At 39.9% G+C, this 25,220-nt stretch overlaps 1 protein-coding gene across 3 annotated transcripts; it reads left to right on the top strand.

The window, feature by feature from the left end:
• Window positions 1-2,117: 2,117 nt before the first annotated feature.
• Window positions 2,118-24,944, top strand: MIER3 (MIER family member 3). Of its 3 annotated transcripts, none has more exons than XM_063181237.1 (13): window positions 2,118-2,186; window positions 2,840-2,864; window positions 5,030-5,175; window positions 7,023-7,157; window positions 8,569-8,689; window positions 10,917-11,002; window positions 11,193-11,265; window positions 13,389-13,540; window positions 13,983-14,064; window positions 18,732-18,823; window positions 20,542-20,669; window positions 20,859-21,004; window positions 21,086-24,944. In XM_063181237.1, the coding sequence occupies exons 1-13, from the start codon at window positions 2,178-2,180 to the stop codon at window positions 21,541-21,543; spliced, it is 1,653 nt and encodes a 550-aa protein (XP_063037307.1). In that variant the 5' UTR covers window positions 2,118-2,177; the 3' UTR covers window positions 21,544-24,944. The 3 variants fall into 3 exon arrangements, with proteins under 3 accessions (XP_063037307.1, XP_063037306.1, XP_063037308.1); XM_063181236.1 differs by having other exon boundaries at window positions 18,729-18,823; XM_063181238.1 differs by lacking the exons at window positions 2,118-2,186; window positions 2,840-2,864 and adding an exon at window positions 2,872-4,931 and having other exon boundaries at window positions 18,729-18,823.
• Window positions 24,945-25,220: the final 276 nt, after the last annotated feature.

The following is a 25,220-nucleotide window of genomic DNA, read 5'->3' as shown; positions in this document are numbered from 1 at the left end:
GTAGAATTCTCCTATTCAGGTACCTAAACTAGCTTGAGATCTCTACACTGTCTCCAAACTGAACTTAGGATGCATCCAAAGCAGCCATTCACTTTGTGTATAGCCTCGAGCCTCCCCAGTGCCCATGTGGGACACAGCCTGGGCACTGCTGCCTGTGAGTGTTGCTGTGACACACCGCCCCTGCAGCAGAGCAACATTCAATATGGCAAGTATGGCCACTGAAATTTGGCCAGAAGCAGGAACTTGTGAATCCAAAATTAAAAGCATCAGTCTTTATAACCTGGGATGAAAGAATCAAAATAAAGACAGTCCAAGCCAACTTTATGAGTAGAAGGACAAAAAATGCTTCTAAGAGAACAGGAAGAGTATGGCCAGCAGGTCAAGAGAGGTTGATCCTCTCCCTCTACTTGACCCTAGTGAGGCCACATCTGGAGTACAGTGTCCAGTTCTGGGCTCCTCAGCACAAAAAAGACAAGGAGTACCAGAGAGTGTCCAGTGAACAGGAGCAAAGATGATGGGACTGGAGCATCTCTGATAAATGAATGTGATTCATGCTAACAATTGTAACTATATCAGTATTTTAGAAAATATTTGTTAAAAAGTAATAGAGGAAAAGAGTATGTAATTAGTGTCACAAAACAGATGTTTTCAGATGTTCATGAGAAAATAGGATGCAGGATGTAGTTTGAGACAAATAACATCCCAAAACAGAATGGGCCTCAGGATAATTAGAGTCGACCTTGAAATGGACAAAATTGAAATTATTCCAGGTATCTATAAAACATTAAGGCTTATTTTTGGAATATAATGCTGGCTTCCATAGCACAAGACTTGGGGCACATGTGGGGTTGTTCAAAGGACAGTGACAATGATGAGAAGCCTTCATTGGAATTGACCACCAAAAGCCAAAGAAGACCCCTTAGAAACAAGCGGAGCATGCGCTATGCAGTATAGTGGCATAGATTTCAAAAATAGGAGGAGATTTACGGGAAAATATTGGTGAATATGTATTAGCATACAGTATATGAGTTGTGTTTGGATCCTTTTGCCTTTTGTATGTGAGGCAGGGTGGGAAGCCCTCCCCATACCCCGATAGATTGGTTTTGCTTATGCTTTATCTGAACCACTGCCAAATAATTTTGTACCTGCTTGATTATATTTGATTGCATTATTTTATATAAAATTGCTGCTCAATTAAAATTGCTGCTAAATTCTAGACATACAGGGACCTCATTCATAACACCTCTAATGAGGAGAGACTACGGAACCTGGGCCTTTTAGTCTAGAGAAGACTGAGAGGAGATCTCATTGATGTGTATAAATATCTCGAAGGCAGGTGCCAATAGGATGGTGCCAGACTCTTTTCAGTGGTGCCCATCAACAGCACAAGACGTAATGACCATATATTAAAATTTAAAAAAGTTCCACCTAAACATGAGGAAGAACTTTACATCGAGGGTGGCAGCTCACTGGAACAGGCTGCCCAGGGAAGCCAAGGAGTCTCCCTCTCTTGAGACATTGAACGACCACCCTGTGGCAGGGGTTTGGACCAGGGAATCTCCTGAGGTCCCTTCCAGGTCTGACAATGCCGCGATTGTGTAAAAAGGAGTAGATATAACTTACACGTAACAGACATGGCACGTTTTAGCTAAAAACACTGCAAAGTAAATTTTGCTTTCTCGGTTTGTCAGAGCAGACAACGCACGCGAGAAAGGCTGAAGGCTTTGGAGTTCTGCTTCATCTTCCTGACACTTATGGCGTGGGGGTCAGCGTGACGCCAGCTCTCCTGCACATCAGCACGCGGTACCGAGGTGACACGGCCGGGTGCGCTCCCGGCCCGGGCTGTCGGAGTCACCCGGCTCTGGCGGCCACCGAGCGCTCCGCTGCCTGTCCCCGCAGCCGCTCCGCCGCCGGGGCGGGCGCCCCCTCCGGGCGGGGCCGGGCTGGGGCGGGCCGAGCGCCGTCGCCGGCCGGGGCGGCGCCGCCAGAGGAGGGTCCCGGCGGGTCCCCGGCGCTCGCTGCCCCGCCTCCGCCGCCCCGCCCGGCCCGGCCCGGCCCGGCCCGTCCCGGTCCCCCCGCGCCCGCACGGACGGTCCGGCGGGCCCGCGGCCGCCATTGGCTCACGGCGCCATCCGGGCACTCGGCGCGGCGCCGCCGCTCGGCCCCATCGTCCCAATATGGCGGAGGTGAGCGGGCAGAGCGGGCCAGGCGCGGGGCTCGTCCGGCGCCCCGCGGGGCTCCGCGCCCGCAGCGCCCCCGCGCCGCCCCGGCACCCCCTGGAGGCGCCCCCGCAGCTGCTCGGCGGGACCGACGGGGGCGGCGGGGCCGGGGCGGCGGAGCCTGCGCGACCAGGCCGCGGGACGGGCGCGGTGCCGGTGCGCGGCCCGCGGGCGGCGGACGGGCCGCGGGACGGGCCGGCGGTGTCGCCGCTGCGGCGCGGGGCATGGCGAACCGCCCGGAGGGAGGGAGGAGGAGCGAGCCCCGGGCTGGGAGCGGGGACGAGGCGGCGGCCGGTCCGGTCCCTGACACGTCCCGCCTGGCGGGCCGGAGGGAGCGGGATCGCCGGCCGGGCCTGGCGCGGCCCCAGGAGGGGCCTTGTGCCAGAGGAGGAGGAGGGACGGAGAGCGGCAGGCGGGAGCGAGGGAAGGAGGGATGGCGAGGATGAGCGGGATGGAGCGGCCAGCAGGGCGGGACGCCGGGGCTGAGGCTGGAGGGGAGCGGGGAAACGCGGGGTGGCGGGGAAACGGGGCAGCTCCGACGGCTGCGTGGAATGAAGGGCCCTGCGTGCTGCCAGGCCGCGGGGAGCCCGCTCTTATCTCGCTCTCTCCTTTCCTTGCAGGCTTCCTTTGGGAGTTCGAGCCCAGGTTCGTCCTCGCCCACCTTCTGCATCGGCACCCGGCCTGTCGCCCGCACGCCGTTCTCTCCTTGCTGCTCCTTCCCAAATTTATCCCCTCGTAGTTTTCCTAAGGCTTCGTGTGCACGCTGTTAACCGCCTGCCAGGTTTTTAAGAGGAGATGTGTGCTACGGAATCCTTCACTTAAGTCCAGTTGCACTTAGAAATTGGCTCCTCGGAACCAAAAATGAAATCAGAGTTGTGTAGCACTTTTGAGGCAGCACCTCAGTTAAGCCAGATAGCTTGGAGAGAGACAGCTTCTCTTGTTGCTGATAACTACAGGCTTGTCTAAATTTTTTACTTCTTGGTAATAACAGAAAATGTTTAAAATCATAACAACAAGTAATTTTTAAGGCTGTAACTAAATGCTGTTAAGGTTCTTTGGACTGCATTATACAACCAAGTAGCATTAACATCAGCAGGGCTTTTCTCAAGTATTTGGGGAACACACTTGCTGATATGTAAATGCATTCTGCAGTGTTTGTCATCATGTTTAACCATTATGAAATTTGTTGAGTTTGTATTTTTCAACATAGTTTTGAATGTTTTAAATGGGGTGTTGAACTTTCAGAACTGCAGGAGAAGTGGGACTTTTTAATGCAAAGTCTATAGAACGGAACGTCCCCTTGAGTTAAATGGAAAGTGAGTTAAAAAAGCAATTCCAATCAACAATCTTAATCACACCCTTGTAAGTGCATGTTAGATTAAGGCAGAGACTTTCCTAAAACTTGAGCACGATGTGATGGCCAACAGCAGGAGGATTAAACACATAATATCATTATTGGAGCTATAGTAGCGTCAGCTGGGCTGAAAGTTCTGTGAGACCATAATATGAATAGCATGTGAATAAAAAGCATTTTTGGCCTGAATGTTTCTCTACAGTGTGATATTACAAATGTTGACAGCTTTGTCTTAGACAAGCTGAACAAAGTTCAGTTACCTGCATGTACAGAATGAATACTTAGCATAAATGATGAAAAGTTGCATTCATTAAGGTTCAGAAGTGTTGGTATATACAGCTGTCTCAAGGCTGAAAGCAGTGCAAAGAGGAATATTGTATTATTTTTTGAAGGGGGTTGAAAATTTGTAGTTATTTTTTCAAAACTTTTGAAGAAGTTCCTTGGTAGAAATAATTCTTGGTAAACCTTTTCTTTGATGCTTGAAAGCTAAGGATTGCAATAGACCACTAGTATATAAGGGGAAGCCAGAAGTGGAAGAGAAATATACTAATCTGTCTTGTTCCTCCAACCTGCAAGCCATAAAGAAGTGAACATTAAAGAGCAAAGCAACCCTGTAATTTGGTGATTCTTGACTGCAGAACATTGACTACTGATGCAGAATATTTTTGTCTTGAAAATTAGTTTACTCTAATCATAATCTTTCAAATGACAAAGTGCATTTAAAATAATAGTACTTTTTTGATTACTTCTGAGTATTGTCTTCAGTAATTAAATAGTGTCTCTTGGACCACACACTGGGTTGTTAATTAATGTGATCTATTAGAAGCATTTTGTTATTTTTAGTGTATTTTCCATAGCATTTCTTGAAATTCTGCTGTATTTTTCTAGATCTAGTGCTACAAATTAATTTTATTAGAAGATTCATTTGTGAGGCTAAAGCAATTGGAAGCGAGTCTCACTTATTTTGCTGTTAGTAGGATGTGAATTCATAACCTAAGTTATCTGTTTGCCAGTGAAAAACTATGCTTGTTACCATATGAATCAGATCAATAAAATCAGAGTCTGTAGATGACAGTCTTGCAGCTTCTGATATCTTTTGATGTGTGTGCTTTGTAGCTTAATGATGATTTCAAGAGTGTTTTGAACAATCTTTTATTCAGTAGAATACTAATTTGGGATTGTATTTCCTAAAACTTAGTTTTTCTTGTTTAGGTACTTCTCTCTGCTATTCTGTTTGTAGCAAGACAGAAAACTTCCTTATTACTTAAAAATATGAAAAGAAAGGTCATCTAAAGAAGCTGCTGAATTTGTCAAGTAGTTGCAAATTTGTTACTCCACTGAGAGTTCTGATCCTGTTTGTAAGAGAATAAATTTTTTTTTTTTTTTTGCTGGGATTTAATTTCTTATATTGGTATAGGGGAAAAAGTTTCTCACATTAAGTTTTTTTTTTTGATAGTTGGCTCTTTATCATCTGAGGATCATGACTTTGACCCATCTGCTGAAATGCTGGTACATGATTATGATGATGAGCGAACTCTTGAAGAAGAGGAAATGATGGAAGAAAGCAAAAATTTCAGCTCTGAAATTGAAGATTTAGAAAAGGTAAGAGAGACACTCTTCCTTGTGAATGTACATATTGTAGTTTTCTATACATTTTTCATACGTACTTTTCTATATATATTTTTGTTTTCATACATATTGTAACTTTTCTAGTGAAAAGAATATTCAACCTGCCCTTCAATTTGTGTTGTATAGTTCAGTTTTCTGCAAAAATGCATTTGCAGCTTGTATACAAGAAAAGTCAGGTTGGGATGTAGCAGTGCATCATCACAGAAAAGGCTGAACTTAGCTTCTTAAAGGTATTGGTGCTCATATTTTCTTTGATTTAGTAGCACATTTGCTTTGGTAGAAAAATCACTGGCATAGGTTTTAGAGGCCTGTTATCTAAGATCACTTCTACGTTGAAACTGTACATTTTGCATACTATTAAAATGGCATCTAGCTGTGTTTCATTATGTCGGTCAAGTTTTACTTTTCCAATATGCAAACAAACAACCCGGAATTATGCGTATTGGGTCACATTAATTGCTGTATAAATGGTATTCCTATGTCTTAGTTTCATCAGTTTAGCATTCAGCAGATGTACAAAATGATCAGTCTGCTCTTTGGCTTTTTCTATTCCATTTTACACTATTTAATAAGAAGTTTTTCATATTTACACCTCTTGTTCATCCCTGGCAGTGTAGCATGCATTCTGCATGCCTGCTGAACACTGAACACTCAGAAACTGATGCTATTTGTGTTACTGTTAGCTAACCCACGTGCACCCCTCAGCATAATTGCAGGTCTTGGTCAGTGTACTTCTGAAAAAGTGTTATTTTTTAGCATCAAATACAAGGCTGTGGTTGTGTAGTCCACATAAAAACAAATTTTCTGCATGTGGAGTTCACAGTGTTTGTACTCCTGCCTTACTAGCTTTAAAATTACATTTTTGCTGATTATGAGCTTGCTGTTACAGTAGTGAAGCAGTTGGCCTGGTCTGATGGTTAAAATGGAGTTTTTACTCCACAAAATTCTCTTACTGCTTCTGTAATAGAAGAAAGAAGAACTGAGAGACAGTCATCTTAAACACATTATTACTTTAACTCCTTATCCTGGAAAGACTTGGACATGAGTTTCTATTTACCCGTTGTGAAAAGTCTTTGCAGGACTAACACCTTCCCTGGCTAAAGAAAAAAAGGAATTTGATCAGTGTATGAGTTCAATAATACATTTTTAGAGGTATAACTTCTAAAGGGATAAATATTTGAAAATATTTTTCATACTCTGATGTCTTGGACCAGGTAATGAAAAAAAATCTTCACTGTGTATTGTTTTATTAATTGTATTAGCATGAAAATATGATGATAGTTATTAGAATCACTTGATCAAAAGCTATTTTTAAAAGACAAGTTAAAAATCAAGCCTTTCTCTTGATTTTTGCCTTTTCTTGGCTGTCTTTCTCTTGTTACATTCTTAATGGTTAATATAAAATGCATTGTGCAGGAGATGAAGGGCTTAGAAGTTGCTGTATTGGTTTATTTCATCAGCTATGTAGGAATGAAGTCTTCAAGGTTTTCGATATTTCTCTTGAAGAAATATTGACAAATCATGTTCTAAAGTATCAGATAAGCAGGAAATTTGTAATATTTACTTTTTAGTTGCACCCCAGTAAAATGTCTTCCCCAACAGCTTGACAGAACTTCCCTATATGCCAAGAGACATGTTTATGAATTATTGTTATAATAGAATCACAATATTTTAAACCTTTAATCATTCCTGCTTTCAGCTTAGCTTTTCTTTCTTTGTTTTTCATTTCTGTTCTTCAAAATATGTCTTATTCTCTTAGGCCTGCACTGTTTACAAGTAATTGACAATATGTTGAAGTGTTGTTAATCTTCTTGTATTAGGAAGGAAACATGCCATTGGAAGATTTACTAGCATTCTATGGCTATGAGCCCACGATTCCAGTTATGCCAGGTTCCAGTGCAAATAGCTCTCCAAGTGAACTTGCAGATGAACTTCCAGATATGACTCTAGATAAAGTAAGTCTGAATCATTTTCACTTGAATTGTTGTTTAAAAGCAGAAATCCAGATGGCTTTAAATTACATGTCATAATCTCTTGATGTTACAAAATACACCTTTGGTAATTTCAGTATTTATTGTCACTCTGGGATCTTACCTTTCAAGGATATTGGACATCTAGTTCTCATAATGGTGCACAGCAACTTTAGTGTCACTATATTAGTACAAAAGAAAACTGAAAATGTTAACAGTTCTTCTGAAACACATGCGAAGAACTTTTAAGTAGGAGATTTGTTAGTTGTTTGGGGTTTTTTTAGTTAAGAAGTGGGATTTTTGGATAAAATATGCGATGTCTAGAAATAACTCTGACTTCCACCACACATCAAGTACCAAAAAATGGCATGAAAATAACTTGAAAATGTACTCTTGAATGCTTTGGAATTTTTTTTTCAAATGCAAATCTTTCAGAAAGGTCTCAGCCATGGGGGGTGAGAGATTGTTTTATGTGTCGTGACTATATGTGTTGCATTGCTGATACAAAACCCTGAAATTTCAGCTTTTGTGGTTTGCAAGTTAACTTTAAATTCTGAGATTTTTATTCTGATTTTTGGCCACAAAGCATGTGCAGCTTGTAGTTGAGCTTAGAAAGTATGCAAGTAGTAAGTATATGTCTTTTTTTTTCCTTTGAGTATGATGTAGTGGTAAACTCCACAGAAAGAAGGATATAATGATGGCTCTGCACATCTGATTCTCATTACGATTCAAGATTGTGTTGAGGCTACAAAAATGTAGTCGACTAGTTGTCTAATGTGGTTCTTTCCCTTCCAAATCTCTGTTAGAGGAGTTCAAACATATCTGTGAGTGGAGGAAGTGTGCCTTTTCTCTCTTAATATTGTTTCTTTAACCTACAAAAACGTCAGATTTTTTTGGTGTTTTGTTACCTAGAAATATCCTCTTGGCAAAGTCTACAAAAAATTGGGCTGGGGTTTTTTTTTTTTTGGTTGGTTGGCTTTTTCCCAGAGTTTAGGAGGCAGTAGTAGGCTTCTAAAGCTTTAGTATATCTGTGATGCAAAGAATGACAGAATGCTAAGTACGTGAGGCAGTTTACATTGGTGTTTCTTCCTGGAAGCAATTGGAGGAACATGTGAGATTGATCCTTTCAGAAGTTAATTCTTGTGCATTTGTTTTAATCGAAGACAGAGGGAAACCACTATGTGTGACTCTGAAATGAAAGGCTGTGTTCTTAGAGTTAGTAGGAGCAAACCAGCTTTTTCTTTAAAGGAATAGGGTCTACTAGTCTGCTACGTTTTCTTATGGGAAGGTAATTAATTTTAATTAATGAGGCTTACAATTGGCTGAATCTAAGTGCTCACAAATCTGTATTTTATAGTCACTCTGAGGTTTCATTTTTTTTATTTTAATGATACAGGAGGAAATCGCTAAAGACCTCTTGTCGGGTGATGATGAAGAAACACAGTCCTCTGCTGATGACTTGACACCATCAGTTACTTCACATGAGGCTACTGACTTCTTTCCTCGGCCGCTAAGATGTAGGAAACCTGATTTTATAATAGTACTCAAAAAGTCATAGCATTATATATAGCTTTGTACCTTAAAATACCAAAACTGAGGAGTACTACTCACTGACCAGGAGAGTGAGTAGTAAAACCAGTAGAAAACCAGTGCTTTGCAGGATATTGTACATGAATGTTGCCTTTGGTTGGCATTGCTGAGTACCTAAAACACTTAAAATTTGGTTCTCTGCTCAAAACACAATTAAAATTAATTTCTCTATAAATCTAATTACTTCATAGTCAGTAGTTAATACAGTATTGAGGAACACCCTTCATGATTTTCCATGGTAGTGAATTATATGAACATGTAACCCATCTTTTAAATTAGTGTTTCTGTACTAAAATTTTTGCTGCTGCTTTTAAGCCAGTGACTCCTCCATGCTGCCTGTGGATGTTAACTGGGGCGCAGTGTCTTTGTGATTATTTCCCTTCACACACTCAGCACTTTTCCATAGGACTTCATGGGGTGAGCCAAAGCAGTTTTATATGGGATGGGGCCTGTAAACCTATGACCACCAGAATTTCACTATCCATGGAGCTGTGATGGGAAAGGACCAGTGGTTCAGTTATCCAGGCTGGATGAGATACTCCTCATTGCCTGTTGCATCTCATTTGCTCACTGGTGTCCTAGAATTAAGAGCAGTGTGGAGGACTTATATCACAGTTTTAATTTGGCAAATATCTTAAGGTATTCCATTGGGGATTTCATTTTTGTAGAGGAGCGGGGGAATAAAGGGATTGGGCTCCTCAGTCACCAGCAATCATAGCCCTTTGCATGCTGCTGTCTGATAAAAGCAGGACCTTTGTATTGAAAGGGAGATACGAAAACCTTTAAAATTGTAATGCCGCTTTTTCAGTTGAACTCCAAAACATGCTGGCACTTGGAACTGTTAATGAATATGACATTTTAAGTGCGGCAGCTTCATAGAGAAATATGTTTAGCCCCTCATCTGTACAGAGAATTAAGAAACAGGGATCTTTGTTCTCTGCTGTCATGGTTTTCTTTCAGACTGTTACTTTATTAGAACATTAGACTGGACATTTTAAGATCAAGTATCCCATTTCAGGGAAGGAGATGTCAGTTCTCTGTGCTGTTGGCAGTTCCATCATTTTTCTGGTCGCTGTCCATTTCCCAAATTCTAAGATAGCATTAAGTTTTAAGATACACATTATCTGATACATAACACAGACTGTTTCCTTGAGCTTACATTAGTTGAGCAAAATAACTGTCTGATTGTCCAAGCATATTTTTCCATTCATTCAGGTTAGCCTCTTGCTGGCTACTTATAATACCAAAAAAGTGATAGACTGGTGATTTTAGTAATTACTATGGAAGAAGACCATCAGTCCATGCAGTCTTGGATATTGTCTCTGATGTTCATGATGTTTTAGTTGTGATGAAGCTAAAATTTCAGCCAAGTTTATGAGTATGTTTTTTCTGAAGTTGGAGAATACAAAATAGGTGTAATTGTGTCACAACTGTAGATTCCCTTCTGCTGGGGATTATACAACTATAAAAATAGAACTGCTTCAGAACCCAGTGCCACAGCATTCCAGATTCTAAAATATGAGTTATTCTATGGAGTAATGTATTTGAATTGTTTGGAGGGCTCTGCTGTATTTCTTCCTAAGAGAAGGAAAAAACAGGGTCAAAGAGGAGTAAGGAGTCTTTTGCTCTCTTTTACCTACTCCATTTTGTATGTCTCTCCTGTATCTTCATTCTGTGCTAAGGCAGCCTGGTTTCAAGGAATGCTGTGAATGCCCATTAAAACTTCTGTTGAAAGTTTTTAGTAGGTAATAGAGGCATGCCTTCAGCTTCACTCTCTTTGTGATTAACCTGAGGCTGTGTCATAGCCCTGGAAGTTTTCTGCTTTTTCTCTATGTATAAGCTTTTATTGAGAAAATCAACCAAAAAAAAATCTTGTTTCCTTTTGTACAGTAGATTGTGTCATTTGCAATGATGATGAATGTTTCAGTTCTGCAGGATACAAATACCAAATAGTTCCAAATACAAATACACAAATACAAATAGTTCTGACTTCTTTCTAGTTTGGTTTTGGTAGAAATCTGGCTCAACAGACACTCAATAAGTGTCTCCCTGAATAAAAGCAAGTGCTCCTTTTAAAAGTAAATGATATCTTGTAGTTTTATGCTTGAACATAAAATTCTTCATAGCTAAAAGCAAACTTCTTTGTTTATGAAGCAAACACCACCTGTGATGGAGATAAGGAGTCTGATGGTGAAGATGTAGAGGCAGACAATGGTAATTCATCTGAAGATTTGAGAAAGGTAATAATTACATTTTTTAAAGTTAGAACTTAGCTGTTAAAAAAAAGCCAGTTAAGATTTTAGTATGTATCTAAAATTGTACCTTCATTTAGGAATTCTATGTCACATGCCAGGTTAATGACGTTATTTATACTTGTATATGCAAAATATTGTTGATCACTTTTTCTCTTCATTTTTATTACATTTTCAGGAAATAATGGTTGGTTCACAGTACCAGGCTGAAATTCCAGCTTACCTTGGCAGATGTAGTGATGATGAAAAGGGTATGTTCTTCTAATTGTTTTACTTCTTATTTTATGCTTATGCATAGTTCTTGATGGGAAAATGTTATTTAAATTTGTAAGGTCAGTTCAATTACCTAGCTAAAGTCTCAGAGACCATTAAAGAAGGTACTAGAAAATGGAAGTAGCACAACTGTATACTTACACCTCAGAAATGTGACTCTCCAACGTAGAGGGGACATTCTTATGTCAAAATTAGAGGCTTAATTCTGAAGTGTCTGGTAATATCAGGTGTCAACTAACTGTAGGAGTTACTTTTGTTGGAGAATCATAGCTGGTCTATGAGCATGTAACTTAGTTTACACTGAAGTGGTTCAAAACAGTCTCCTTCCTTGCTTTTTTTTTTTTTTTGGCAGGTAAAATCAAGTGAGTTACAAAACTGATAGGGAAAACCAAGCAATAAGCTATTTTAAATTTCCTTGTATAGGTCCTGTTATACTGTGTCTTAAAAATTAGGTGTTCTAAATATGATTTTACTCCAGTGCAAAGTTAGGTTAAAAACTGCAGCTGTGCTAGAGTGGAAAAAAAGATCCTTATTTAATAGAACTTTGTTTCTTTAGAAACATAGTACATATAGCTGTGAAATTAAAAAGGCAAATAATGCAAAAACATTTGGTCATGGGTGGAATAGCTGGGAAATTAAGAAACAGGCAGGGTGATGTAATAATAAATGAAGGGCATTCTGTGGTTTTTTTTCTGTAAATTTTTGATATTCTGTAAGGTTCTTTAACATTTAAGAGGAATATTATTTGAGTGAATTGTATTGAATCTTTTTAACAGTGCCACTTGCTCTTTTGAGGAATAATCCTTTGCAATAGAGAAGAAGAATGTTTGGTAGGGATGGAGCTGGAAGTGTTAGGAAGTGAATATCTTTGTGTTGATTAAGATCTAGGAAAGCCTCCAATTTTTTAAGATCCAAGCATGGTGCTGGTGGGTTGCAAAAAATGGAAAAGTAAGGACTGGATTTATGTGGGTAGTTCTTGTATTATTTCCACATCTTGACTTATCCTTAGCCAAGAACTAAGGAAGTTCTTACAACCAGAAGATGACCAAGGAGGTGTCAGTCTGATGGTTTTACCTGTAATGAGTTGGTAGTGGAGAGAACCAGTGAAAGTGTTGTCTGATAGCATGGCCAAGAGCAAAGGGGTAGCTGCCAGATCAGAGAGCTCAAGGAGCATGTTTTGGGGTTATTTAGTAATGGACTCCAGCAAAAAGCACTGCATTGTCTTGGCTGACAAGGACAACTGGAGAGGAGTATCACCAGCACTCTGGAAGGCTGGGCTTGGTAGTAGGGCTGGATGGTTAAATGAAAGCCTTTCCTCTATTCCTGGAAGAACTAGTGATGGCAAATACGGCTTACATCTGTGCTATGTAATCCAGCTACCAGAATTGTGCTAGAAAGCAGTTCTCCACTCCTATAAACTTTACATTTGGAACATGTCTGACTGAAAGCTTTCTGTATTGTTAAGCCATAAAAGCACTTTGTGTCATTTTATTCTTCACCTTAGCCTAATGTTGTTTCCTGCAGTTTTAGGACAGCTTTGAGCATCTCCATTTTTTTCTGCTGTAACAGCCATTAAGATTCTATATTTGAATTAAATAACTCAAATTCTGTATTGCCAGGAGAGTACATAAAACATGATGTGCAATGATAATCACATCTATTGATCAGAGTAGAGGATTTATAGTTGAATCTAGTGTTGGAACATATACACAGACTAACAAAGCTTCATGTCAGCTGTTGTGTGTTGTATCATCCTTGAAATAAGCTATCTGAGAATTGCAGATGTCATTTCAATGTACTGTGGAGGACTCTACATCCTAATCACTTAAAGCGTACAACATACCAAGTTCTTAATAGCATTCAGTTGCTACTGAATGAAAAAACAAATCACCACATTGCCATATAAATTGCCATTTTGTTATGTAATTTTTGGCAAATTTTAGTTGAAAATTACTAATTAGATAAAGTGATCTGCAGTTTGAAAGTGACATGGTCATGCTTGATTTGATTGCTTCTGCATTCCTGTTCTTTGTGAAATAGCTTTTAATGTTACAGCCTTAAAAATGTTACACATGGCATGAATGGATTTCTGTTTTATCAGCTTATGAAAATGAAGACCATTTACTTTGGAAACCTGATGTGATCTCAGAAAGTAAAGTTAAAGAATACCTTTTTGAAACCTCCTTAAGAACAGGAAATGAAAAAATGATTGGCAGAATTCCTGAAGGACTGCATACACGGGACAATGAACAAGTAGGTTTTATATCTGTTCCATTTGTGACACAGAGCTCTGTAATTAACATCTGGTCTCCTCTGCTTTGTACTATAAAGGCACTGCTACTCAGTGTTGGATATTATGAAGTCAGGATCTTACTTAAAATGTTTAAGCACATATTTAAAAGTCTTGAGTATTTGAATGTTAGCAGCCTTGTGATCTGTGATGTTTCTGATTGTCACACTGTTGACAAATTCAGCCTTTTTAATAATTTCATATAGTGTTTTACATTTTTTTAGTTAAATCTTGCCTCAGGTTTTGGGTGGTTTGGTTTTGAATCTTATTTTTAAATCTTCATTATATGTAAAGATAAATACTTAATTTTTTTTACACTAGATATGTTCACTGGGAGACTAGTTTTGGAGTCTAGATTGGATATTGGAAAACTAGACTTTTTCTAAAGACCTTTTTATTTTATAGGCACTGTATGAACTTCTTAAAAGCAGCCATAATGTTAAAGAAGCAATTGAGAGATACTGCTCAAATGGAAAGGCATCTCAGGGTAAGGGAATACCTGTTTTTTCAGAAAAGTGTGGTTAAAAAAAAAAAAAATGTTGTGTGGAAAATCCTTGAGTAGGAATCACATTATCAAGCACATCCCTGTCATGATGATTTTAGTCCAAATTAGGTGCAATCTGACAGTTGGCCAATTGAAAGTTCTGCTACAGTAGTTTGCAGTTTGTAGAAAGGCTGAGGATCTCCGTTTGATCTTCCCTTTTTTCTTCCACAGCTGTTGTAACAATGAAACAGATTGAGAAGGGTGGGAGGGATGTGATTCTGCTGCTATAAAGCTGTTCTCGCCCACTATTAATTTAGTATCTCTTTGAGATAGTGATTGATTACAGTCTGATAACATTTGTACCAAAATCAGAATGTAGGTTGGTACATAAGTAAGCCCCCACACTGTGCTAGCATTTGTGCTATGCCAGCCCTGAACAGGCTCTATTGTATAGTTCCACAGGGCATGGAGAGCTTTCCTTGAGTCTGCGTTGGAAAATGGGCTTCCATCTTGTTTGTCCTTATTATTTATTAATCCCTTAAATGAAAACCAGAGTCTGTCAATAATGGGGTTTTGTCCTTTATTTTTGCATGCGTATTGTGTGAAGTGGAATGGGTTATGAGCTCTGCTGTAAGTTGATATTCTGGCAGATAGCCCTGTACTCAGATCCAGAGGGAAGCTGCATGTGTGCAGTGTAGGTGCTGTGAGATACAGGTGTCTGCATGCTTGAACGCTGGCTGGCAACTGAAGTACCACACAGCTGCTCACTCACTTCTGCCCCACCACTTCCTTTCCTGGTGGAAGTAAAAACTAGAGGAGAAAAGTAAAACTTTGGTATTGAGCTAAGACTAGTTTAATAATGGAAACAAAAAAAGAATACAGTAATAATAACAGTGATACTGATGATAATAATAACTGTAATGAAAGGGAAAGACAGAGGACTAAAGCCCCAGGGAGGCAGTGATGCTCAGTGACACGGGTGCTCAGCACCTGCTGATTGATCCCAGCCCATCCCAGCAGCTCCCCCAGCTCCATCCTGGCCATGCTGCTCTGTGTATGGCACATCCCTTTGGCCAGGTCGGGTCACCTCTCCTGGCCTTGCTCCCCCAGCCTCTGGGGCACCTGAGCAATGCAGAGCACAGGACACTGAAATGTCCTTAATTGCACAGTTTGGCACCTGCTGAAACATCAGTGTGTTATCAATATTGTTTTCATATGGGATCCAAAACACAGCACTTTACCAGCTACTAGAAAAAAAAGTATCTCAGCCAAAATCAAGACACTAAGGTCAAGGTGAAGGGGGCAATAAGGACTATAAGAGGAATGCTTTAAAAAGTCATGTACAAGAAGAGATTGTGTAAACCTTAAAGTGTCATCTGTAGGGCTGTATCCTAAGTCCAGTACTTCTCTGGAATTTAGGTTCCCGTTTCAGGATTGAAAAATACCTCTGTTCTTTTGTGGCTTTGATGCCTTGTGAAGGCTGACCTAGAATAGAGGCTAGATGGAGTTAAAGAACAAAGTAGGGATTTATTAAAAGGCTTAATGGATGCACATTGGGCAGTGCATCCACAAGAGTCCAGCCAGGGCTACACACAAGATGAGCCCAAAATGGTCACAAAATGTGCAGCCAGAGATGAGGTCTCTCACTTTTTTTAAGTTCTGATATTGGGAGTTAATTGTCCAGTTACTGCTTTAGGTTATGAAGTCCCATCCTTCTTGTTTTTGTCTCTCATTCTGCCATTGTTTCTGCTCTTGGGCCTGAAATTTGGGTTGGTTGTCCTTGGTCCCAAGCTAGGAAAGGAATTGTTTTGTCTGCTTGCTCTGTGAAGAGAGCTCACCATCCCTTCATATGAAGCTCAGAATTGCACACTAAAGAACTGCACAGAATCTGAAACATACAAAAGCTAAAACCTGAGGCATCAGCTTAGAGGCCAAAATTCCATCCTAAGGACTAGTAGTCCTTACCCATACCCCATCCCCAGTTCAAATGGAATTGTCATACTCTCATTAAAATGGTACGGGATAGATGGAGGAGTAAGGCCTAGTAGATGAGGAAGAGGCTGTGGATGTTGTCTACCTAGACTTCAGTAAAGCCTTTGACACCATTTTCCTCAGCATTCTCCTGCAGAAGCTGTCAGCCTGTGGCTTGGACAAGGGCACTCTTTGCTGGGATAAAACTGTGTGGATGGCTGAGCCCAGAGAATGGTGGTAAATAGAATTACACCCTGCTGGTGTGTTCCCCAGGGCTCAGTACTGGGGGCATTTCTGTTTAATATCTTTATCAATGATCTGGAGCAAGTGCACTCTCAGTCCGTTAGCAAGCAAAACCAGTTTGGGTGGGAGTGTGGATCTGCTGGAGGGCAGGAAGTCCCTGCAGAGGGATCTGGGCAGGCTGGGTCATGGCTGAGGCCAGTGGAGTGAGGTTCAACACGGCCCAGTGCCAGGCCCTGCCCTTGGGTCACAACAGCCCCAGGCAGCTCCACAGGCTGGGGCAGAGTGGCTGGAAAGGAGCTGGGGGTGCTGGTGACAGCAGCTGGACATGAGCCAGGCTGTGCCCAGGGGGCCAAGAAGGCCAATGGCATCCTGGCCTGGATCAGCAATGCTGTGGCCAGCAGGGCCAGGGCAGGGATTGTCCCCCTGTGCTGGGCCCTGCTGAGGCCACACCTCCAGTGCTGTGTCCAGGGCTGGGCCCTCACTGCAGGAAAGGCCCTGAGGGGCTGGAGAGAGCCCAGAGAAGGGCAGTGGAGCTGGGGCAGGCTCTGGGGCACAAGTGCTGTGAGGAGCAGCTGAGGGAGCTGGGGGTGTTTGTCCTGGAGAAAAGGAGGCTCAGGGGGGACCTTATCACTCTCTACAGCTGCCTGAAAGGAGGCTGTGGCTGGGTGGGGATTGGCTTCTTCTCTCAAACCAGTGACAGGATGAGAGGAAGTGGCCTCAAGCTGCATCAGGGGAAGTTTATATTGGATATTGCAAAGAACTTCATGGACAGGGTTGTTAAACATTGGAATGGACTTTCCAAGAAGGTGATGGAATCACCATCCCTAGGGATGTTCAAGAAACAACTGGATATAAGACATTTAGTGTTGTGGTCTAGTTGATATGGTGGTGTTTGATCAAAGGATGGGCTTCATGATCTTGGTGGTCTTTTCCAACCTTAACGATTCTATGATTTTGTAATGCTGTCAATGTCTGTCTCTTCAAGTAGCCTTTATACTATGATCTACTCTACCTACTGAAACTCACTACTGTTCTCAAAAATACACCACTCCAAGGTGAGTTTCTTGGCAGTGAGACTTTCCATGGAGGTGTTTTCTCCTCTTCAAAGGCTGAGAACTCTGTAGTAAGGAATGCAAAATTAATGGGGCTCAGAAAGAAAAAAACAGCTGTGCAGTAGAGCGATTATCGCTTTTTATCTGGGAGCAAAAAGGTCTTCTTCAGTGTCTGCTTCTAGAGATACTTTGAAATGTGTGAATGCATTTTGCCCCACTGGCTTTACATTTTAGGCATTACATTCTGAGTGGAAACTTTCTGAATCACCATTATGAATATAAGAGATCTGAAAAACCCCTGCTTGCTTATATATATACCCAAAGCTACAATCAAGATAGGAAATTAACAAGAATCTTGAATGATTTTTTTTGTTGTTTGTTAAACCAAAATCCAGTTTTAGAAAATGTAGGCTTAATTGTTAAAATAAAAAAAAAAGAGGAGAAAAGAAATTTGCAGTTTCTCTTAAGAGATCTGACAGGGTTGGAAGTGACCCCCTGTGGCTCTTTAGGACCAGGTGGTTATTTGGGGTTTTTTTTCTGGATTCCCTGATATCCCTTACTTTTCAAAAGCCTGGATCATGTTAACTGTAGTCCCTGTCAGTTGGTGCTGTATGGCTTCCTGACCTAGGCTTGGTGCTGAGGCACTCCTCCAAGTGTGGAAAAACTGCCTCACCAGGGTGTTTATGATACCAGGCAAGGTGTTGTGTGTTCTGGGCAGTCTGTCTCATGCTGGATCCATCTGGCTGTCAGTGTCAGGTTGGAATTGCCCTCTTGATGACAGTTCATCCCACCCTGTGTCTCAGCTGTGATTTACAGTGCCGTGCACCATGGCTGGCATCCAGGCTGGTCCTTGGATCCTGGGTAAGACATGGCCTAGACTGCTGAGTGCCTGGGAGGGTGTGGGCCTAGCACTGCTCTGCGGTTTGCACTGCAGGGCTGAGCTCTCTCAGGCCTTCTTGTCTGTGATGCTCACTCAGAACAGGGCCATCTGTCAAAACAGGATTTTCTTTTGCTCTTTTTTCCAACAACCACTGTTCCTTCTGTCCTGTGTAACAAGAAATATTGAGAAAAATTATCATACTTACCACCTCAGTGATGTTTATCAATCATTATTTTTTGATGACAAATGTATTAAGAACAATAAACCTTTGAAATATCCTTTGCCTTCAAGTATGAAAGATTTCTGAAATCAAACTCTTCTAGATCATTCTTTGTAAAGAAGAATGTTAAATTTCAGGTAGGATAGTTTCTCAGTAGGGGAAATAAAATGATCTAAATAACTGAATTACTTTCCTTTTAGAATGCATTTGAATATTCATCCATTAGGAACAAAATTTTTATTCTTTGTAAAAGATTAATGAGTGAAATCAAGTTTCTTATGCTACTTTTATAATTATCTAGAAGAGATGACAGCATGGTCAGAAGAAGAATGCAGAAGCTTTGAAAATGCACTTCTTATGTATGGAAAAGACTTCCATCTCATACAGAAAAACAAGGTTAGTATTTTACAGTTAAATGGAAGAGTTGGTAAATTGTATGATACTATGTGAAGGCAATCTGTTTGTCAGAAGCCATACAAAAGAAGGAAATAAGAACAATATTAAAATAAATTTGGCATTTTTGAACTAATTTTTCCTTTCTTTTGCAGTAATGTTTCCAAATGTCATTGGAAATACTAGGCATTGTGAGATGAGTTAATATATTGTCTCTGAAACCAACTTAAGTTGACATTACTTCTATGCATGCATGTGCATTACAATTCAGATTAAATTCATGCCTTTCCTAGAAGTGAACAGTATTTCTTTACCATGGCTATAGGAGGGGAGAATGCATCTTTGCCTAATTTATTCCATCACCAGGAAGGTGCAAGTTTACAGAATCAGGCTGAGTTCTGTGTTTTCATAAGGTATAGTCATCCACAACACTCTCTTTTCTGAGCAAAAAATTAGTTCTAAGCTTGGTCTGGATTGCTTCTGATTGACTTCTCTGTGCCTGAAGAACAGGCCTTTTTGTTATTTTTATCAAAAAGCAATAGTTTACAATATCAATATTTCCAAATGTCTTGTATACCTCTTTTATGTTTTTGATACTATATTAAAGGGATTCTTTCTTTAGGAGCCTTTATTGCATTTCAGGTGAACTTTGTAGGGTTGTGGTTGCTGTTCAGCAACTATTTTCTGGTCTTACCCAGTAACTGGTTTGACCTATCCTAAATAATTTGGATAGCTGAGATTTTAAATGGACTTTAACAATAAGCACTAATGCATCAGAGATAAAAAATATATTTTCCAACACGGAACAGAACACTTGTGTTGATGTGTCACTATGGTCCATAATTTGTCTAAGAAGTCTGCTGGGTTTTTTCCCCAGGCAAAAGGCAGAAAAGTTTAGGGAAAGTTCTGGGATCCAGAACAGATAAGGTGATGTCATTTGTACATAGAAAGTATCAGCTAGACAAGATTTAGTGTGTGGAGGAGCTTAACAAGATGTGTTTCCTTATCACTGCAGCGCAAAGCTTTGTTAACTGGGACTTCATGCATTAGCATGTGGACATCTGCTAATTTCCTCCCCTTCCTGGTATGTCTGTGCCTAAACTAGCAAGGTTTACTACTGCACCCAAGGCATTTTGGATTCACCACTGATCTCTCTGCATGTTTGGAAGTGCTCAAATATATTTTACTGCCTGACTGTATCCGATAGCATTGTATATTGGATAGAGTTGTAAAACTGGAACTGTGGATGATGTGATGATGATGCGAAATGTTTCAGTCCTTACTACCTTCTCAACAAGACTACAGTTTTATTTTGTTTAAGCATTTACTGCGCTGGTTGGACAACTCTGTTGCCAAAGCCTCCACAGTTCTGGACTTTCCCCAAAGAAACACATATCCAGAGTCTTTGGTACTTCACTCCTCTTAGGTCATTCATTTGCTCAGCTTTTTCCCTCACAAGAAAGGGTATATCTTACAGTTATTATGAATTATGTTTAAGTACTTCAGATGTAGATAGAGCTTCAACCTAGATTAAGAAAAAAACATCCAATAATGCATTGAATAGAACAAATGTAGTACTTGAAACTATAGGTCTGTTTGAAGTCTGCTAAGATTTGTTCCAAAACAATAGAAACTAACAATATTGCAGGAGTGGGAATTGGGAAGATGACAAAACCTAAGTCTTTGCATTAATCTTGTCAATTCTTCTTGCTGCCCTTTAGGTAAGAACCAGAACAGTTGCTGAGTGTGTGGCTTTCTACTACATGTGGAAGAAGTCGGAACGTTATGATTACTTTGCTCAGCAAACACGATTTGGAAAGAAGAAATATAACCATCATCCAGGAGTTACGTAAGTAAAATGTTATTGGAATGTGTTTCTGTTGCAGATCTATATAATGTAGAAGACTTCCCCCCTACCCCACTTCTGTCATTGCAGTGTAAAGCTTCAGTGGCTATGGCAACTGAAATGAAATCTATCATCATTTATAGGTCTTGTTTTCTAGTTACATAATAAATTATGGATGCAATATTCTTTTAGGGACTACATGGATCGTTTGGTAGATGAAGCAGAATCCCTTGGAGGAGCAGTACATTCTTCAGCCTTAACATCTAACAGTCGAACAGAAACCATTCCTGACCAACAGCTAAGCATTCTGAACTCTATCACTGCCAATGAGTTGACAGGTAAATCAAGGGGAAAAAAAATAATTGTTGGAACTAGGCAAACAACTATTTCATTTGCATTTGTGTTCATCTGTTTTCCAGCACTGACAAACACTGTAGCTACAGTCTGCCACACTTCAGATGTGAACTGCCTGGATGATGCTTTTTCTCCCATGGACAGCTTACCCCGAGCACCAGTTAATCATGTGCCTGTTGGAACAGAAGAATTGCTTAACTTGCCCAGCAATGGTGAAAGTGATTGTTTTAATTTATTTGAGACTGGCTTTTATCATTCAGAGCTAAACCAAATGAACATGTGCAGCGAGGAGGCAGAAAGACCTGCGAAGAGATTGAAAATGGGGATTGCTGTCCCAGAATCTTTCATGAATGATGTCTCTGTAAATAACCTTGGTGTGGACTTTGAGAACCACACACACCACATTACCAGTGCCAAAATGGCTGTTTCAGTGGCTGACTTCAGTAGTCTATCTGCAAATGAGACAAATGGTTTTATCAATACCCACACTCTCCACCAACATGCTGCCCTTCATTCAGAATGACTGTGGAAAACTAAACAAACAGTGGGTACTTTATGCAGTAGTAGTAAACTTGATGGGAGCTATCAGGTTTGCTTAGTCTTTCACTGGAAGTTTGAACTTTATGACATCAGTGATGTCTTTGTATGTATAGAACTATATCTTGATTTATCAAGAGTAATTTCTTTTTTCAGTCCATAAATGTGGAAATGTCATAGGATGTGTGGCAGAGTTTGGGACTAAGAGAACTCTGTGATGCAGCTTTAAGCTCTGCTTCAGTTTTTTTTCCTAAAGCCTGTAGACGGAAGCCACCATTTCAAAACCAGCACAGAAGTTCTGAACGGATTGGAGTGGCTTTTTTAGTAAGTTACTTTTGCCGTAATGGATGCAGTGGAATAACAATGTTTACAGGTACCGATCCTGATCCCTGCTCAATGTAGCATTTTTTTTCCCCCCCTTATAAAGGCAGGGATGGGTTTGTTTATTTTAAACTGCACAAACATACAAGGATGTTTTTTAAATGGAACCTTCTCTCATGTGATACTAAACTAGAGCACTTCAGTTTACAAAGCAGCAAATTCATGTTGGTGGAAGCTAGCACAAGGGATTTAAGATTAGTAAAGTGAAGATCTACACTTGAATGCTGTTGCAAAATTAAAGGTCATGGCTACCTTACAAAGAAGTAATCATGCTGCCATAGATGTCTGTGTACTTTAAACTTACTGGCTCAAACAGATGAGTTTTAGGCTATATTGTATTTGGAAGGGGTTTGTCCACAACTTTGAAGAGTAATGCAATCGTGTACCTTAACTTTCCTAAGGCAGCTGATGTATAAAGCTACAGTCTGCACAGCTTAGGATTTACCACTAAACAGTCTGCATTTGGAAGACATCTTAAGTTGTTTGGAGCACTGCAGTTCAAGTGTTACAGTTTTAAAGGACTATCTAGTTTATATAGTAATAGTAGAACCTTGAAGTACATGCTTGAAAGTTTTTATTTAGCGTGGATTGCATTTATTTGTTTTGGCAAGTCATTGGCTTCAAAACGGCACTTCACTTCTGTGGTTAAATAGGAAAGGATGAGTATAAATGCATCCCATAAAAGCAACTATTTAACTTCATTACATTTTTTTATTTTGAACCTTGAGTGCAATTTAGCCACCCAGGATGTTTGTCTTGCAAATGTTTGTTCCAATTGCTGCAGGAACCAAGCATAGTATTGGCTTGTAAGATGTTGTAGCATACAATTTGCAGGGTGTTCTAATGAAAGCCTGAACGTCCCTTCAGAAGCATTACTCCTGTCCCTCCATACTTTTTCTTTGCACTGTTTGTATTACAAGTTTAATTGCCACTAATTTGTTTTCATTATTCAAGCAATTAAGTTTGCATTGTTGATATTTTCAATAGTTGCTTCAAGGTTGTGGTGAGTAATTAGAAGGTAGTGACTTTAATATTTGAAAGGGAAGAGGGTATTTATTACGCATACTGTGAACTGCATTGATATCCCAAGTTTCAGATGCAGCATATGGAGTTTTCTTTACAGCATTATAATGAAGATTGCTTTGAAGTGTTTATGCAATAGCACATTTATCATATTAAAAACAAATTAGTTTAGCACAGTGGACAAAAGTAGATATGGTTTTGTAATCAGTAATCAATCTGAAATACGTAACTTTAGTAAGTACACAGTAAATAACGGGTAGCCTTGGCCCTGTGTTGTACTCTTGACATTTTTAGCCAAGTTCTCAGCTTCTTACTGCTGTGTTTTGTGCTGAACTTTGTACCTTGTTTCCTTCGTTTATGAATCAGCCCATTTTAAGTAATTTTGTAGAATTCTGGCCATAATCTTCCATTGTTACACATTCAAGTTTATCTATGGGTTTACAGTGAGTGGCTGGTATACAAGGATGACTGAATGCTTATACCAGTTGCACTTAAATGAACATGCCCATTTTCATTAGTTGATGCAGTAATATACTCAGTTTATCTATGCATTGCTGGGCTCTTAAAGTAGGCAGAGACTTGTCTAAGGTTTGGGTTGTCAGCAAGTTGAATGGACACTTTAGTTATTTAATAAAGACTTTGACCAAAATTCAGAAAATGATATGAGAGAAAAATGATTTCCGGGTAGTCTAATATAAATGCTGATCTTATTTAGCCTGTTGGCTAGCTAGCTGGTATCGTTTACTTTTAATTCCTTGTTAAAATGAGGCAATAATTTGCAAGATTTCGTAAATATGTAAATTCTTCATATCTTTTTAGATACTCTTCCAATATTTTCTGACTACTTCTGTGTATAGTAACATTTTTGTGCATGCTTGATGTGACATCCATGAATTTGTACCACTATGACTTTATCCATGTAAAATAGCTATTTATTGAAGTTTACTTTTAAAAGCTGGACTTACTTTTTTTCTCTCAGTTTAAACATTTAAATGGAGAACTTGTTACTGTTTATTAAAAGAATTGTGTTTTGAAAGTCAGCATGGAGATAACTGAATTTCAACCATGTGAAGAAATTACAATGCCTTGGCTATTACACAGTGAAGCACAATTCTTGTAACAAACTGTGATGAATTCTTTGTCCTTTGCCACCTGTGTTCTTCATACAAACAAACCAAAAAATCCATAATGGGCAATTGCAGTGTTGGTAAATGTATCCTTTTTATATGTACAGGGAATCTAAAGAGGGTAGCAGATTCATGTAGAAGTGTAACTGGTGCTGTGATTATAGCAATACCACAGTTGGTCACACGTCATCTTCCCATGCTAGGTTCTTAAGTGTTTAGTCTTCCTCTTGTAATGGTCAAACTGCTGAATTTACTTGAAGGATGTACAATACTGTTTGAAGAATACGAAATTGTGTATGATGAGGTCAGTGAATTGTGCAATTGAAACTGAGAGGCAGAAATATAGGAAAACTTCAGTTCAAGTAGAACACAGTGATACTACTTAATTTAACCAAAGTTTCTAATGAGTATTTCAGCTTTGAATGTAAACTAATGGATAAACTGACCAACAGGGACGCTATTTGCCCAGCATTACAAGCACATGGTCTACAGACAGGGAAATGAAATACAGTAATTTGTAAGATAATAACAAGGTTACTATTTTTATTATTCCTATTTTGCATTGAAAGAAGGAGGAAGATGCTATCAGTTGTACAATAAAGTAGGAATGGTTATAGTCTTCCTGATAAAACAGAGATTCCAGTTATTCTCAGTTCAAAGTAACTACCCTGTGCATAACAACAAATCAAGTGACAATCGGAACATGTTTTAGTATCAGATGTTCAAGAGGAAGTCGCTGTTGTTGCATTGGTTTTAATATTTGTACATAAACACTGATTTTTTTGAGCATTATTTTGTATTTGTTGTACTTTAATACCTGGTGTACAGCTCCAGAAATAAATGTCTGGAAACCTTTCTTTATTTGTAAAGCTCTTCATGCATCTACACTAGTGTTTGCTACTTCATTTCCAGAGATATTTAGCAGTAACTCTGAATGCACTTTTAAGAACTCTGCACATGCTGCCATCTTTGTAGAGGTACTCCGAGGAGTGAAAAATGCAGCACATGGTGGTGCAGGTAGCTAATGAGTAATGGTTTCCCTCAGACATTTAAAACATTATGGCTAAAGTATAGCAAATCTCAGATGGGACTTAATTGTAGCTTCAAGGTAACACATTGCAGCAATGTCACC

Source organism: Melospiza melodia, chromosome Z (assembly GCF_035770615.1).
Source record: "Melospiza melodia melodia isolate bMelMel2 chromosome Z, bMelMel2.pri, whole genome shotgun sequence".
In the NCBI taxonomy this organism is placed as follows: domain Eukaryota; kingdom Metazoa; phylum Chordata; class Aves; order Passeriformes; family Passerellidae; genus Melospiza; species Melospiza melodia.
The sequence above is the reverse complement of the archived record's forward strand: the minus strand, read 5'-3'. Positions and strand labels throughout refer to the sequence as shown.

Excerpts from the sequence above, each read along its gene's own strand:
- MIER3 (XM_063181236.1), top strand. Across the intron at positions 5,176-7,022 it reads AAATTGAAGATTTAGAAAAG|GAAGGAAACATGCCATTGGA; the intron begins GTAAGAGAGACA and ends TTCTTGTATTAG. Across the intron at positions 8,690-10,916 it reads CTTTCCTCGGCCGCTAAGAT|CAAACACCACCTGTGATGGA; the intron begins GTAGGAAACCTG and ends TTGTTTATGAAG.